General features: G+C 46.6%; 1 protein-coding gene across 1 annotated transcript in view; it reads right to left on the bottom strand.

Annotated features, from left to right (window-relative positions):
• The window catches only part of CFAP45 (cilia and flagella associated protein 45), a 523,391-nt gene that overhangs the window by 73,715 nt on the left and 433,978 nt on the right, over positions 1-15,698 (bottom strand). Inside the window, exon 10 of the mRNA XM_078668990.1 lies at positions 6,638-6,831. Within this exon, the coding sequence (XP_078525116.1) occupies positions 6,638-6,831 (194 nt within the window). The remainder of the gene's footprint in view (positions 1-6,637; positions 6,832-15,698) is intronic.

A 15,698-nucleotide genomic window follows, 5' to 3' on the forward strand; every position in this document is an offset into this window, starting at 1 on the left:
ACTCCCAGTCCGACTCGGCAATCGTTATGGTCTGGACTGCGTAGGAGAAATCTTTTGGCAGTGAAAAGAACTAAATCTCGGCATAGCAGGGGTCATCTCTCTGCGGAGAAAAGTTGCAGCAAGCGCAAACTGAAATCTCGAGGCTGTACTCGGAGCGCAAGAAAAACAGTCAAGGAGAGCTGTTTTTCAGTGCTCTAGAACTGATGCTGGCAGATTGGGAAATCCAGAGGCTGTGGCTGTGGTCCGTGCGGCTTGCTAGTACCGCCCTTCGGAGCCGAGCACACCTGGGGGCCTGGCGGGTGTGGCTTGCGGAAAAAGCTCAGAGAGCAGGCTGCCAGCTCAGCCCGATGCCTCCTCGTAAAAATGGGAACGGCCCCGCAGCAATCACTAAAGCTGCGGGTGAATCTCCAGTCACCGGTATGAAGAAAATACCACCCACAGAAGAGAATGCGGAGAAGCCGGGGAGGTAGGAAAAACCCCTACCGAGGGCAACGACGGTGAGTTTGAAGAAAGCAGGGCTGATGAAAGGGAAGCTGGATGAGAAACCTCCACCTGGTGCTAAGGCTAATGACGCCTATGGGGCTAAAGACTGCGGGAAACCGGGGACTACAGCAGCTGCAGCGGAAGGCTCGGGGGGGTAAAGTAGTCACCGTACCGGGGATGTTCGCTGGGAAGACTATCTTGACCAAAAACTCGGGTCAAATCCCTGCAGTCTTGCAAAACTCTCCGGCCGGAAGGATGATTACCGATGTTGGTAGAGAGGAGACGGCCCTGGATATGCAGGAGGTAAGTGGCGGGGCTGATAAGGTCCTTAAGGGTCAGGAGAAAGAAGAGATTAAGACCGGGGTGCAAAACAGGTCCGCGCCGGAAATAGTATCGGAGCCCCTAGCAGCTTTATTTCAAGAAGACAATAGTGTTGAAGGGCCTGAGGGGTCGAATAATGCTGCAGTTGAAAAATCCCCCTATAGCGTGCAAGCTGATCAGGGCGACATTCTTTCCTTCTCCACTCCAGCGGGGGGAAAACCCGAAAAAGGAACTACTAGCATAGTGGATCCCCTAGATGGGGATAGCTTTTTTTCTCTTGCTGAAGAGTCTGATATCGACTCTACTGAGGACTCTGATAATGGAAATCTAACTTCAGATGAAGGGAGTGGGAGCCCCCCAAAAACCGCTGATACACTGAAAAGGGCCACACCCCGTCATAGCAAATCCAAGATCACTGCGAGGGGTCCAAAACTAGCAATAATCTCCAGTGGGACTATGCACAGGCCACTATTAGCCTTACGGGCTCAACGGGTTCTAGGTCTCATGGGGAAACACGGAAGGGCCTCAGGGGTGAATCCAACTCTCCTCCCTCCAATACCTTGATATATGATATGTTAAAATCTATCCAAAGCGAGGCAAGACAGGAGCACAAGAGGGCACAGCTAGCGACTATGAAGATACAGGGGGCTATTCGAAAGAACACAAAGGCTTGCTCAGAAGTCATAGCCAGAACGGCGGCCCTCGAGGAAAGGATCGTTGAGCTTGAGTCGGGACTTCAGAGTACCGAAATAAAAACGACGGCTAATGAGAAGCTAGTGGGTATAATATGGAAGCTAGAGGACTCTGAAAACAGGCTCCGTAGGAACAACCTTTGCCTTCTTGGGATCGAGGAGAAAGCCGAGGGCCAAGACATTAGAGGATTTGTCATAAAGTTATTTCAAGCGGCTTTCTCACTGGTCCTGGGAAAGGGAAATTCAGAGAGTGCATCGATTTCCTCTCATGTTGAAAAAGAACTCTGACCCTGAAGCAAAACCGAGGGCTATTTTGATTTTTTTTGGCAATTTTCTTTTAAGGAAAGCCATTTTTGAGAAAGTCCGTCCAGATGCTAAAAGAACCGTAGAGGGGCAATCATTTTTTGTGCGCCCGGACTTTTGCCACGCAACAGTGGAACGAAGGTGGCGGGTTCGTCTACTGATTACTCCTTTTCAAAAGAAAGGCGGTGAGGTGTTCTTAATGAATCCTGCATGTTTAAAGGTCATATGTCGGGCAAGATACGAGTTTTCTCTTCAGAAATACAGGCTGAGGAGTACCTGAAAGAGCTCCCTGATGTGCGACGGCTTTTGGGACGTTGTGCTAATTGTTGCTGGGATTTGAGTTTTTGTATCTGCTAAAATGTCTTTTTTTCTTCTTTTTTGGGTTTTCCTACTCACTCCTTTGTAAGGAGGATATATAGACAGGGAGTGACCATGGGGTACTCGGGAGGTGGGAGGCATCACATGGGTCTGTGGACCTATTTTGCCTGTTTTTGGGGTTGGGGTCGGGGGGGATGGGGGGAGGGGGACCAAGGGAGGGGGAGGAGCTACGGGGGAGGGATGCCTAGGATTGGAGTTAATTTTTGGAAATAAGTTTAATGAAGTAGGATTGATACAAGGGGCCGGCTGCGTTTTGTCTTTCTTTTTTCTCATAGGTACATCTGTTAAGAAGTATGGCTAATATTCGAATAGCCACCATCAATATTTGTGGGCTTAATGACCCGACTAAACGGCGCCGGGTTATAGAAGATCTGCGATTCCTGCGGGCAGATATCATCTGCCTTCAGGAAATGCACATCGAGGCTAGTCGGCACAAACTTCTGGATTTTGAGGGCTATCAGCTAGTATCTTGGACTAAACTGCAGGCTAAAACTAAAGGAGTGGCGATTCTAGCGAGGAGGGGGAAGGTTAATATAACCCATTCCTCTGTGGATAGTTTCGGTCGCTGGGTTATTGTTCATGGCAAATTTCTATATAAAAATATCACATTATGTTCCATATATGGCCCAGTACTCGACGCTCCAGAATTATATAAGTGGCTGAATTTGGAGCTGGTAGATTGGCCAGCTCTGTTTATTATTTGTGGGGATTTTAACATAAATCTAGATTGTGAACTTATGAATCAAGCAAGGATGTCTTATGTAGGGAGAAAGCCTAAAGTATATAGAGCCCTACGTTATATGATAGATTTGCATGGTCTGATCGATGCCTGGGCCGTTTTCAATCGGAAGGACCCGGGATATACTTTTTTTTCCTCACCTCATCAGATTTGCTCTAGGCTCGATTATTTTTTTATTTCACCAGTTCTTGCTCAAGGTTCTAGCATGACCCGATTTCCAAGCGTAATGTCAGATCATAACCCGCTTGTGCTTGAGGTCAATGTACAATCCTGTAGGACCAAACCCGACGTAAGGACATTTAATCCAGGTTTGTTTACGGATAGCAAATACACCGAGGCTATGATTCCATGGATTACTAGATTTTTAGATGAAAATTTAGATAGCACAGGTATTCAAAATGTATGGGATAAGGGGGGAAACCACTCGGTATGGCTGGGAAAGCCAGAAGAAAGAGAAGATAAAAATGCAGAGATTGTATAAAGATCTAGAAGAGGCTGAGACAAAACTGGCCCAGGTGATATCGCAGGGCGGGGATAGCGATACCGCCCAAATGCAGACTATCATAGCTAAGTCAGCTATAACAGAACTATCGCAGGCTAAAGCGGCTAGTAAATTTGTAGCATGGCGATCGAGAATGTTTGAAAACAGTGAAAGAGCGGGACAAATGCTAGCTGCAAGAACAAGAGAAAGAGAGTCTGCTTCACGTATTAAAAGTATCTGCGATCCGGATGTTGGCTTAGTGTCAGAGGAGGGGGCTATAGCTTTAGCTTTTCAAAAATTCTACCAAAAATTATATTATGAGGATATTAATGATAATGAGACACTACAGGGCGAAATTCAGGAATATTTAAAAGAAGTTAAGGTTAATGCACTATCCCCTGAAGAGATGGGTATATTGGATGCTGAAATCAGAATTGATGAGCTTTGGCAAGCCATAGACTCTCTGCCGGCAAAGCTGTTGGCCCAGATTATATACCAGGAGAATTCCATAAGACCTTTCGATTACAGCTTACTCCTGTCATGTTGGAGATGTTCCGCAGAGTTCAAAAGGGGGATGTACCGCCTGAATCATGGAGAAGAGCTAGAATTGTTGCCTTTTTAAAGAAAGGCAAGAATCCTACTGATATGGGGTCTTACCGACCAACTACGCTTATAAACAGTGACATTAAAATATACGCTAAGATCCTTGCTAATCGGCTCTCTGGGGTGATCAAGAAGCTTGTGTCCTCTCAACAACACGGCTTTGTGCCTGGTAGAGAAACGATTGACCATATACACCGGACAATCGCTCTATTTGATTTTACCAAGGTTTCAGGAGACCCTATGGCTTTAATTCTGCTGGATGCGGAGAAAGCCTTTGATAGGGTCTCCTGGCCTTTTTTATGGGCTGTATTGCGGCATTATGGTCTTGGCGATAGTTATATCTGTGCCATTCACAGTATGTATAAACAACCTATGGCCCAAATATCGGTTATGGGAAGTCAGACAGGTACAATTAATATTTTAAGAGGTACACAACAGGTATGCCCCTGTTACCCTTTATTATTTGCAATTTATATTGATCTCTTAATTAAAAAATGTATTTCTAATATTTTGATTCAGCCGGTTAGAGCCAAAGGTGGCGATACTAAAATTCTTGGTTATGCGGATGACCTTGCCATACTGACAGACTCCCCGCAGATTGCATTATCAGAAATTCAGAGTATGACATCACAGTTTGGCAGGATGTCAGGATATCATTTAAATGATGCCAAAACTCAAATAATTTGTAATAATAAAATTTGTTTGGTGGACTCACGAGTTATTGGCGAGGCAAATTATTTAGGGGTTGAGATTAGTGCCAAACCTGAGGAGATTGTAGAGATTAATCTAAATCCTTTGATAGACAAAATTGAAATTGAGGCGCGCCGGATTACCAATCTACAGTTAACATTGATGGGGAGATGCAACGTTGTTAAAATGATTTTTTTACCCAAGATTTTGTATTTTTGGAGAGCTATTCCTGTATTAGTTGATCAAGTTTGGTTTAAAAAAATTGAACGAATAATTTCCTGGTTTGTATGGGCCGGTAAAAGACCCAGGCGGGCTATGAAATATATGACGCTACCTAGAGAAAGGGGGATTTGGTCTCTACCAAATTTCCAGTGTTATTACTGGTCAATAATGCTGAGACAGATATGCGAATTAGTAGACGGGGAGGATCTGGCCGGCTCTGATATATAAATCTATCGTTTAAATTATGGGGAAGAGGCTTAGGGTCTATTATTTAGACATATTGATTTTGCTTATTTTAAACGGGTAAGGTTTAAGATCCTGCTGGCGGCCTTTAACCGCACCGCTGCGGCGGCTATTCCGCTGCAGCGCTAAGGGGGCACGGCGGCCGCATGCTGATGACGGAACCGCTCCGTCATCAGCCGCGGTTGGGCTGTGCTCATGACGGAGCGGTTCCGTCATGGCCCCGCCCGCTCAAAAGAACGCGCCGCGCAGGCGCAGCGGCAGGGCCATGACGGAACCGCTCCGTCATCAGCACAGCCCAACCGCAGCTGATGACGGAGCGGTTCTGTCATCAGCATGGAAAGGGTTATGGTGTGGACGCCCGTTCGGAAATTATTTAATGTTGGGAGATTACATTTATACACCCCTGTCATTGGCAATACCCTTTTACCGGAAATTTTCTGTGATGGCTATTTTAGAGAATGGAATGTACAAGGAGTCTTGGTTATAGGTGATATTGTTACGGAAACGGGGGTTATGACCTTTGAATGTATAAGACAGAAATTTGGTATAAGCAATCGGCATTTTTTCAAATTTTTGCAGATCCGCAATTTTTTTTGTAGGAAAACGGTTAGTTGGGTCCGCATTCCGCTAGTAGAAGCAATTCAGGGAGGCCAATCAACTATTTCCATGATGTATAAACTGGTAAATGAAACAAGAAGTGATGATTTAGCTAAGCACTTTAGCCGCTGGCAGATTGGAGTATATGCTGGACAGGATGTATGTGGAAAGTCATTTTCTCATCCTGCCCTTGTTTGATTCCATTGCTTAACCAAATTGAGCAACGGCTAGAACAGGTGTTTGGATATACGATACAATTATCACCTCAGGCCATAATGTTGGGAATAGTCGATATGAATATGACTGAACCAGAGAGAAAGTTATTATATATTGCTATGGCCACACTGAGATTGTGTATCGCAACGGTATGGTTAGACCCTGCTCCCCCAAAATTATATGAATGGTTTAGTAAATTTATAAACGTTGGGAAGTGGGAATTACTGATTCTTAAGAGGAGAGGTCCGAGGGCTCGTAGAGAGGGGGAACTGATCTGGGAGCCCTTAATAAATTGGTTGAATCTCGAGAATTAAGGATGTGGAAAGTTTGATGCAACTCAAGATGAATTTTAGGCGCTTTCTTCTTGATTCATTTTGAGTTGAGTAAATTTGTGGACCTACTTCCCATACTTTATCTCCCTTTTTTCCTTTTGTGTATTTTCTTTATCATGCGTCCTCTCCTCCTGTAGCGAATTGTGGAGAGGGAATGGGTGGGGGGTGTATGTATTTTGTTATCCCTTTTTTAAGTAATTCTGTGAGTATGTCATTTTCCCAATAACATTTAAAAAAAAAAACCAACATAACCCAGTTTCTTGCAATAAACAATTAACCGTGTCACATGGCTGAAAACCAAGTACACTACCAAGTGCACCACCTATTAATTTGTTACCTCAGCACCCTCTCAAATTCTACTCGTTCTCGATGAGCCTGCATGGCTGCATAGTGCTCTCTCTGTGCCACCTGTTCCTGTCGGGTGAGCTTCATCATAGCTTCATTTTGAGCCTTCTTTAGGGCATCCTCTTTTTCTTTCTGTCGCCAGGTCCTCTCTGCTGCTTCCTGGTTCCGTTTAGCTCTCAGGGCATCCTAGGAAGAGGAGGCAGGCTCATCAGTCTGATCAAATGGCTTTAATTGAATTTGTACTACACTTAAATATAGATGAGGAGCTTGGTCAATAATGGTAACAATGCTAATAATCTGAATAACCAGCCTCTCTAATTATAATCCAAAGTAGATATATTACATCAATCACTGAGCACTGTTGAAGTTTCATTTAATGTATTAGAAGAAATGAACATTTATACATGCACAAATACGAATTTGGATATTTGTTAGCCTTTTCCCACCTGCAGCTTTGTAGGGGTACTGTTTAACAGCTGGCGTGTTGGTTAGTCTAATATTTCATGTCTGCATGCTGCATTCAAAAGGCTGGACAATGCTATTGTAATATACCTTTGTCCGTTTGGATATTCCTTGCTTCTATCAGTTATCTTCTAATCATTCAATTCCTCAATGAACTATCAATGAACCATTTACAACTGGCAAAGTTCTGGTCCATCTTTCAGTTACCTTATCTCTTAACACTGAAGCCTTTTCGTAATTGTATTAACTGCACCACACTCAACGAGTTGGCTGCATTGAGGGCTACAATATCCATCATGATTTTCTTGCTGTATGACCTGAAGCAGCTGGCTAAAGGTGGTGGTAATGGAGCTGTCATCCAACTTTTTTTGCACATGTCATTTGACATGTTTTTGCTCCTTTTATTTAAATTAGCAACTGACCAAGTCAGGTACAGCAGATTAAAGCCGGTTTTAACTGATAAGCAATGCATTTAGTCTTCACTACCTCAAGGGAGGACTTCATCCAGTGGCATTAAGGGTCGACAGGCCCTCTGCAAGTTAAAGCGACAGTCATTTGGAGGCATGCCATGCAGAACACTGGGGAGGGGGAGTTGGGAAAGTGGGGGTAGTTTTATCTGTTGAGTAAAAAGCCATTAAGGGAAATGGATAGGGGAGTGCTGCAACTAGACATGACAGATATAGATTATTCTGATAGCATGATGCATTGGTTGGATGGAGAGAATCCCGCCCTGACCACAATTGATTATGCATAGCACTCATTAGAGTATGCTCTCCTTGGAAGAAGAATCAAAATAGCTATAGTTGCCGAGTACTTGGACCAGATGCGGTCATATAACAAGAGACACATCTAAAGGCCTTCAGAGTATTAGAGAGACAGAGATACATAGTACTGATTCACTCTGGATCCAACACAGACTCAAGAGGGTTTGGGATCCTGGTCCAGAGAGCAACACCCTTCACTGCGACGAAGACTTGGACCAACGTCAAGGGTTGAGTTGCAGCGTGCTCAGGTAAATGGGATGCTGCTTCAACAAATGATGGACGGAGTGCTGAATAAATCAAATATTCTACCTCAGTCAAGAGATCTGGGTTGAATCCATCGTTTCTTTTGCTCACTACACCACCCCTGTTTGGACCCAGCCATATGCAAATCAGTCTTGATCTTGCTCCTCATGGGAACAGTCCAGCCCAAACTTCCCAGGTGGTTCTTCCCTGGACAAGAAACAAGCACCCTGGGACCGATTTCAGGGTATGTTACACCTCCCCAGCCAGTGTACCTTGATTCCAGTAGTAGAGTGAGCAAGGGATCCACGTCTGGGCATACTCATCCTACTTAGGGCAAAAAGTGCTGCAGCAACAAATGATGAACGGAATGCTGAAAAAATCGAACATTCTCCCCCAGTCAAGAGAGCTGAGCTAAATCCATTGTTCTTTTGCTCACTATGCCACACCAGTTTGGATCTAGCCATATGCAAATCAGTCTTGACACTGCTCCTCATGGAACAGTCCAGCCTGAACTGCCAAGGGTATGCCCACATGTGGGTACCGTGCCCTCTATGCCACTGAAGTCAAGCTAGCCTGGCTGATGATGGGTGATACAGCTGAACCAATCCCCGGATGCTTGTTTCTGGTCCAGGGAGGACCTGGTCTGGCAGTGCAGGCTGAACTGTTCCCATGGGGAGCAGTGTCAAGACTGATTTGCATATAGCTGGGTTTAACCTGGAATGGCATGGGGAGCAAAGAAATGATGGATTTAGGCCCAGATGTCTGTACTGGGGTGAATGTTTGACATTGTTCTGCATTCTGTCCTTCAATTGTTCTTTTTGCATTTTCCCCCCCAGTGGGATGGGTATGCCCAGACGTGGGCCACGTGCTCTTCATGCTACTGGATTCAAGCTAGCCTAGCTGATGAGGGGTGATACCTTGAGACCGGTCCCTGGATGCTTGTTTCTGGTCTAGGAAGGACCTGGTCTGGCAGTTCGGGCTGAACTGTTCCTATGGGGAGCAGTGTCAAGACTGATTTGCATATGGCTGGGTTTAACCTGGAATGGCGAGCAAAACATCTATGGATTTGGGCCCAGATCTCTGTACTGGGGTGAATGTTTGACATTGCTCTGCATTCTGTCCTTCATTTGTTCTTTTTGCATTTCTCACCCTGAGTGGGAAGGGTATGCCCAGACGTGGGTACCATGCGTTTCATGCCACTGGAGTCAAGCTAGCCTTGCTGATGAGGTGTGATACCCCAAAACCAATCCCAGGATGCCTTTTTCTGGTGCAGGGAGGACCTGGTCCGGCAATCCGAGCTGAAATGTGCCCATGGGGAGCAGTGTCAAGACTGATTTACACATGGCTGGATTAACTGGGATGGCATATGGAGCAAACGCAAAAAAACGACCGATTTAGGCCCAGATCTCTGTCCTGAGTTGAATGCTTTACATTGTTCTGCATTTGTTCCATCAAATGTTCTTTTTGGATTTCTCACCCCTAGTGGGACAGGTATGCCCAGACATCGGTCCCGTCCTCTCCATGGCACAGGAGTCAAGTTATCCTGGCTGATGAGGGGTGATACCCTGGAACTGATCCCAGGATGCTTGTTTCTGGTCCAGGGAGGACCTGGTCTGGCAATTCGGGCTTGACTGTTCCCATGGGAAGCAGGTTTAAGACTGATTTGCATATGGCTGCGTTTAAACTGGCATGGCATGAGAAGCAAATAACAATGGATTTAGGCCCAGATTGCGGTACTGGGGTGAATGTTTGGCATTGTTCAGTATGCTATGCATCAATTGTTCTATTTGCAGGATGGGATGGACTCAAGATCAATATCGGCGCAGTATGTGTACCGTCTAAATTCCATACATCTACATTGAAGACAATGAGCTCCCTGCTATTAGATCTACCACTTGGAGTGTTGGTGCTAGGGGGGATGTCAACTAAGTGGTGGAGGAGGAACTGCACAGGAAACAAGTAAGGGAGGGGGAAGAAAAGCAAGCTCATTAGCACACTTTATGTAGGCGATGGGACTGCTAGACATATGGACAGTGGAGAGTCCATTAGCCAAACGAACAAGTTACTTGCCTTCGGTAACGCTTTTTCTGGTGAATACAATATCTGCCTGTGGATTCCTCACCTTTTGAATACCCCCTGCGCCAGCATTCCACGGAAATTCTTTCCTAGCTCTCCCACACCGATAAGCACATCATAATAGCATGGTTCCGCCCTCGACTGCCAATGACGTCATCGGAGCCATAAGAAGACCTCGTCAGCAGGCTGACGTCAGTTCCACCCATTTTTTCCATGCCACAGAGGCAAACGGGCAGACTGACACATTTTCACATGTTTACATAGTATACTAATTATATATATATATACAAAAGCATAACCTATAGAGGCATGGAGAAAAAGCAGCAGACCAAGCATTTCCCACTATTAAAACATAAGCATGATTAAGACATATTAAAAAACTCTCATCTTAAACAGTAAAAGCCTCTTTTGGTAGAAACAGGTGGCCAACGGGAAGGCGGGTGGGACAGTGAGGAATCCACAGGCAGACACTGTATCCACCAGAAAAAGCGTTACTGAAGGTAAGTAACTTGTTCTTCTGATGGCTACTTCTGCCTGTGTATTCCTCACCTTTTGAATAGAATCCCCAAGTCGTACCTCTCCCGGAGGAGGGTATCCACCCGACTAGACCAAAAAATCTTGCAAAACAGATCGAGCAAAATGCCCATCCCTCCTAACCTCCGAATCCAATCAGTAATGCTTTACCAAAGTATGAAGGGAGGCCCAAGTTACTGCTTTACAAATATCAATAACAGGAATACCTCTAGCCAAAGCAGAAGAAGACAACTTAGCTCTGGTGGAATGAGCTCTGATACCTTCAGGAGGGTCCTTCTTGGCCAAGGCGTAGCAAATCTTGATGCACAAGATGATACACCTGGAGAGAGTCCGGTTGTGCACAGCCTTGCCTTTAATCTTCCAAATATCGCCCAGAAAGAGCTGATCATCCAGTCTCAGATCTCTTGTTCTGTCCAAATAAAAGCTGACCGCTCTCTTTGGGGCCAAACGATGAAGTCTCTCCTCCTCCTTGGAAGGGTGAGGTGGAGGATAGAAGGTAGGTAAGGTAATGGACTGTCCCATATGGAAAGGAGTAACCACCTTAGGAAGGAAAGCAGCCCTGGTCCTAAGTACCAACGTATCTGCATGAATGGTCAAGAAAGGAGGTTTTGAACTAAGAGCCTAAAGCTCACTTACCCTCCTAGCCGGGGTAATGGCAATCAAGAAGAGGCTCAAAAGAAGCACCAATTTAAAAGGTTAGAACAAGATTTAAATCCCACTGAGGCATAATGAAAGGAGTGGGAGGAAACCTAATAGTAAGGCCCTTAATGAACCTCATAACAATGGGGGACTTGAATAAAGACGGCTGATCCGGCAAACATACAAAAGCCGACAAATATCCCTTTACTGTAGGCACAGCACAACCTTGCTGGGCCAAAGAAAGAGAAAATTCTAGAATATTAGAGAAACAGGCTTTCAAGGGATCAATGGACCTCTCTCCACACCATTTAACAAATCTAGACCATCAAGAGTAGTAGATAGACTTAGTAGAGTGTCGCCTGGATGATAAATAACATTCACCACATCCGGCGGGAGAGAGAAGGAACTCAGGTTGCCCAGTTCAATCTCCAGGCATGAAGGTGTAGGCTCTGGAGGTGGGGGTGTAGAACCTGCCCCTGCGACTGCGAGAGGAGGACTGCCCTGAAAGGGAGACGGAGCGGAGGGAGCGATGAGAGGTGAAGAAGATCTGTGTACCACACCCTTCTTGGCCAATCCGGGGCGATCAACATGACATGGGCCCAGTCTTGGCGAATCTTCCTCAGAACCCGAAGAATCAAGGGTATGGGGGGAAACGCGTTAAGGAGCTGCAAACCAATCCAACTTAAATGCGTCCCCTAAAGCCCCCTGCATCGGATACTGGAGACTGCCGAACAACGGGCAGTGCGCCTTCTCGTGAGTGGCAAGCAGGCCAAACCGAGGAGACCCCCACATCTTGAAGATGTGACAGACCAACTCCGGATGAAGCCGACACTTGTGATCGGCCAAGTAATGCCGACTGAGACTGTCCGCACGAACATTCAGCACACCAGCTAGATGATCTGCAAACATGCAAATCTGATGGACCTGAGTCCAGTACCAGAGTCGCCGCAGACCCACTCGACAGAGACGATATGACCCTACACCTCCCTGTTTGTTGATGTACCACATCACGGTAGTGTTGTACGTCAGAACCTGAACCAACACACCGCGAAGGGAAGGAAGGACAGCCTTTAGTGCCAAACATATCGCCCGCAGTTCCAGAAGGTTGATGTGAAGCAATCGTTTCTCTGGAGACCAAAGACCCTTCACCTCCAGATCCCACAGATGAGCACCCCACCCGAGAGTGGAGACATCCGTGATCACTGTGACCACCGGCGGAGGAGGCTGAAAGGGTTTTCCTTAAGACAGGTTGCCCTGCACACTCACCAAGTCAGCTCCGCTGCAGCGTCTCTGGAGATTCTGACCTGCTCCCCAAGATTTCCATTGTGTTGATACCACTGCCTGCAGAGGCACCACTGGAGTGCCCTGATATGCCAGCGTGCATGACTGACCAACAGTATGCAGGAAGCGAACAGACCGAGCAGACGTAGAACCTTCAGGCCTGGAACAACCGCTCCATCGTGAAATAAAGGAATCATCTCTTGAATGTCGTGAATCCTCTGCGGAGGCGGAAATCCTGACACACAGAAGTGTCCAGTATTTCCCCCATGAACAGGCTGCGCTGAGAAGGCACCAGGTGACATTTGGGTACATTTATCGAGAAACCCAAGTTGAACAAAAGTTGCACTGTCACTTGCAAGTGGCGCAACACCATCTCCTGAGACTTGGCTTTCAACAGCAAGTCGTCCAGATAGGGGAAAACAGGAACCCCATACCTTCTGAGATGAGCCGCTACCACCGCCATCACCTTTGTAAAGACCCAAGGTGCGGAAGTCAAACCAAATAGAAGAACCGCAAAGTGGTAGAGTTGCGACCCCACGGTGAACTGGAGATACTGCTGATGCGACTTCAGGGTGGGAAGATGAAAATACGCATCCTGCAGCTCTACAGACACCATCCAGTCTTCCTGTTGCAGAACAAGAAGAGCCTGAGCCAAGGTAAACATTTTTAACTTTTCCTGCCTGAGGTAAAGATTCAAAATCCTGGGGTCCAATATCGGCTTCAATCGACTGTCCTTTTTGGGGATCAGGAAATAGCAAGAGAAGCACCCCTGAACCCTCTCCTCCTCTGGAACCACCTCTATCGCACCTTTCTGTAACAAGGTAAGAACCTCCTGCTGCAAAAGCAGTAAGTGGTCCTCTGAACACCAACCCTGGCGAGGATGGTAAGGCGGAGGAAACTCTAAAAAAGGGAGGGTGTACCCATCCTCTACAAGATTTAAAACCCAAAGGTCTGAAGTAATCGATTTCCAATCTTGTAGAAAGTGGGACACCCGACCCCCTACAGGACCAACATGTTCTAAGATGGGGGATCTAGAACTGCTTTCCTAAGGCACCAACGGTGGCGGAGGGGAACAAGAAGAGGAGGAGGAGGACTGCTGCCGGGCAGCTCCCATAAGATGTCCTCTATTTTTACCCCTGTATGATTTGTACAAAGGATTCTGCTTTTGGCTCTGTTGAGACTGTTGGCGGCCACGAAAGGAAGCAGCTCTTCCAAATCCACGATACCGCTTGTAGCTGTAGCCTGTAGACTGCGATTGAAGGCCCAGAGATCTTGCAGCCGCTCTGCTATCCTTAAGGTTTTGCAAGGCAGAGTCAGCTTTAGTGTCAAACAGTCTCAACACATCAAAGGGCGAATCCAGCAGAGTTGCCTGGACATCAGGAGAAAATCTAGATGACTTGAGCCAAGCTTGTATTCTTGTTGCTACAGAAGACCCCATTACGTGAGCCACAGAGTCAGCTGTGTCCAGACCTGATTTATTCACTTGACGGGCTGCAGACTGTGAATCAGAAAGGACCTCCAGGAAATTATTTCGGTCATCTTCAGGCTACTTTGGAGCTAACTGCCTGACTGAGTCCATCAGAGCATGGATATACCTCCCAAGAAGACATGTAGCATTAGTGGACTTTAGTGTCATACTCGCAGAAGAAAATACCTTCTTAGCCGCTTGCTCCATTTTTTTAGAATCCCTATCACCTGGTATAATTGGAAATGAACCAGAAGATTGCTTGGAGCAAGAACCCTGGACCACCAGGCTTTCAGGTGATGGATGTGAAGACAAATGCCAGATCCCCAGGAGCAGGTCTGTACCTTCTTGCAATGGACCGGGAAACTGCGGGAGCAGTCAAGGGTTTTTGCCAGACTTCTAAAATAGGCTATGTTAAAGCCACATTGAAGGGTAGAAGAGGTTCAGAAACTGCCGAAGATGTATTAAGCACCTCAGTCAGGATGTTAGATTTTACCTCCGCTGTAGGTAACTGCAGATCAAGCAACTCAGCTGCCTTCTTTGTTACGACATGGTAAGGAGCAACATCCTGCAATACCTCAGCCTTTGGAGATGAGAGTTCATACTCATGAGAAGTATCCAATCCACTGGCCTCCTGTAAGCCTTCAATCTCGTCCACAGATTCAACAATCTCTCCTTCCTCCTGTTCCTGTCTATATTCCTCCTCTTCAATGAGTCTCTGCGAATCCCTTCTAGAGCGCTGTTTGAGAATCGGCGCCGGCGGCACCAGATGCAGCTCCGGTGACAAAGGCATCGGGTTTAATGGAGGACCTTCAGCCTCAAATCTCGGCATCGATCGAATCCAAGGCAGCGCCAACTCGACAGCCGAAGGAGTCCGAGGAACCGGAGTGGAGGACCTCGGTGCCGGAAAATGCCAAGCTGGAGTCGTCGGAAAGAATGGCACGAAGGGCGCCTGGGCATGCTGGTGAGGTATACCCAAAATAAATGCCAAAGGACCCAGGGGGCCCTAAGGCACACCAGATGGATGAGAAGCCCTGGCAAACATGCCAAACATCACATTTAAAAAATGTGTAGGGTCTGTTCCAGGAGCAGGAAAAGGAGAATATGGATCCTGCAGAGCCGGAGAAGACGGCGACCGCACAGGTGAAGCCACACGAACTGGAGTCGACTGCCTGGGTGTGGAGGCTTACTGGGAGAACCTTCAGGCACCGGCAACCTCAAAGCCGGAGATTGAACCAACGTCGCCCGTGGAGATGGAGTTGGAGATATAAAGTCTTGCCTTCGAAAATGCTTAGCTGGAGGAAGTGACCACGACCCTCTGTTCTTCAACGAACGGCGCCGAGAACCATGTCTCGTCTTTGACTTCTTGTGTTTTCTCGACTTCGAAGTGTGAGAAGACGACGACTTCGCCCGCTTCTGACCCCTCTTCTCCTTTTTGCCTTTGGCCATAAAAAGTTTAGCCTCACGTTCTTTAAGGGCCTTAGGATTCATCTTCCTGCAGCTTCGACACTCATCGACGTCGTGATCAGAAGACAAGCACCAAAGGCAATCTTCATGGGGATCAGTGATCGACATGTGACCGCCACACT

The sequence above is a fragment of the Lissotriton helveticus genome, chromosome 12, assembly GCF_964261635.1.
Source record: "Lissotriton helveticus chromosome 12, aLisHel1.1, whole genome shotgun sequence".
NCBI classification, from domain to species: Eukaryota; Metazoa; Chordata; class Amphibia; order Caudata; family Salamandridae; genus Lissotriton; species Lissotriton helveticus.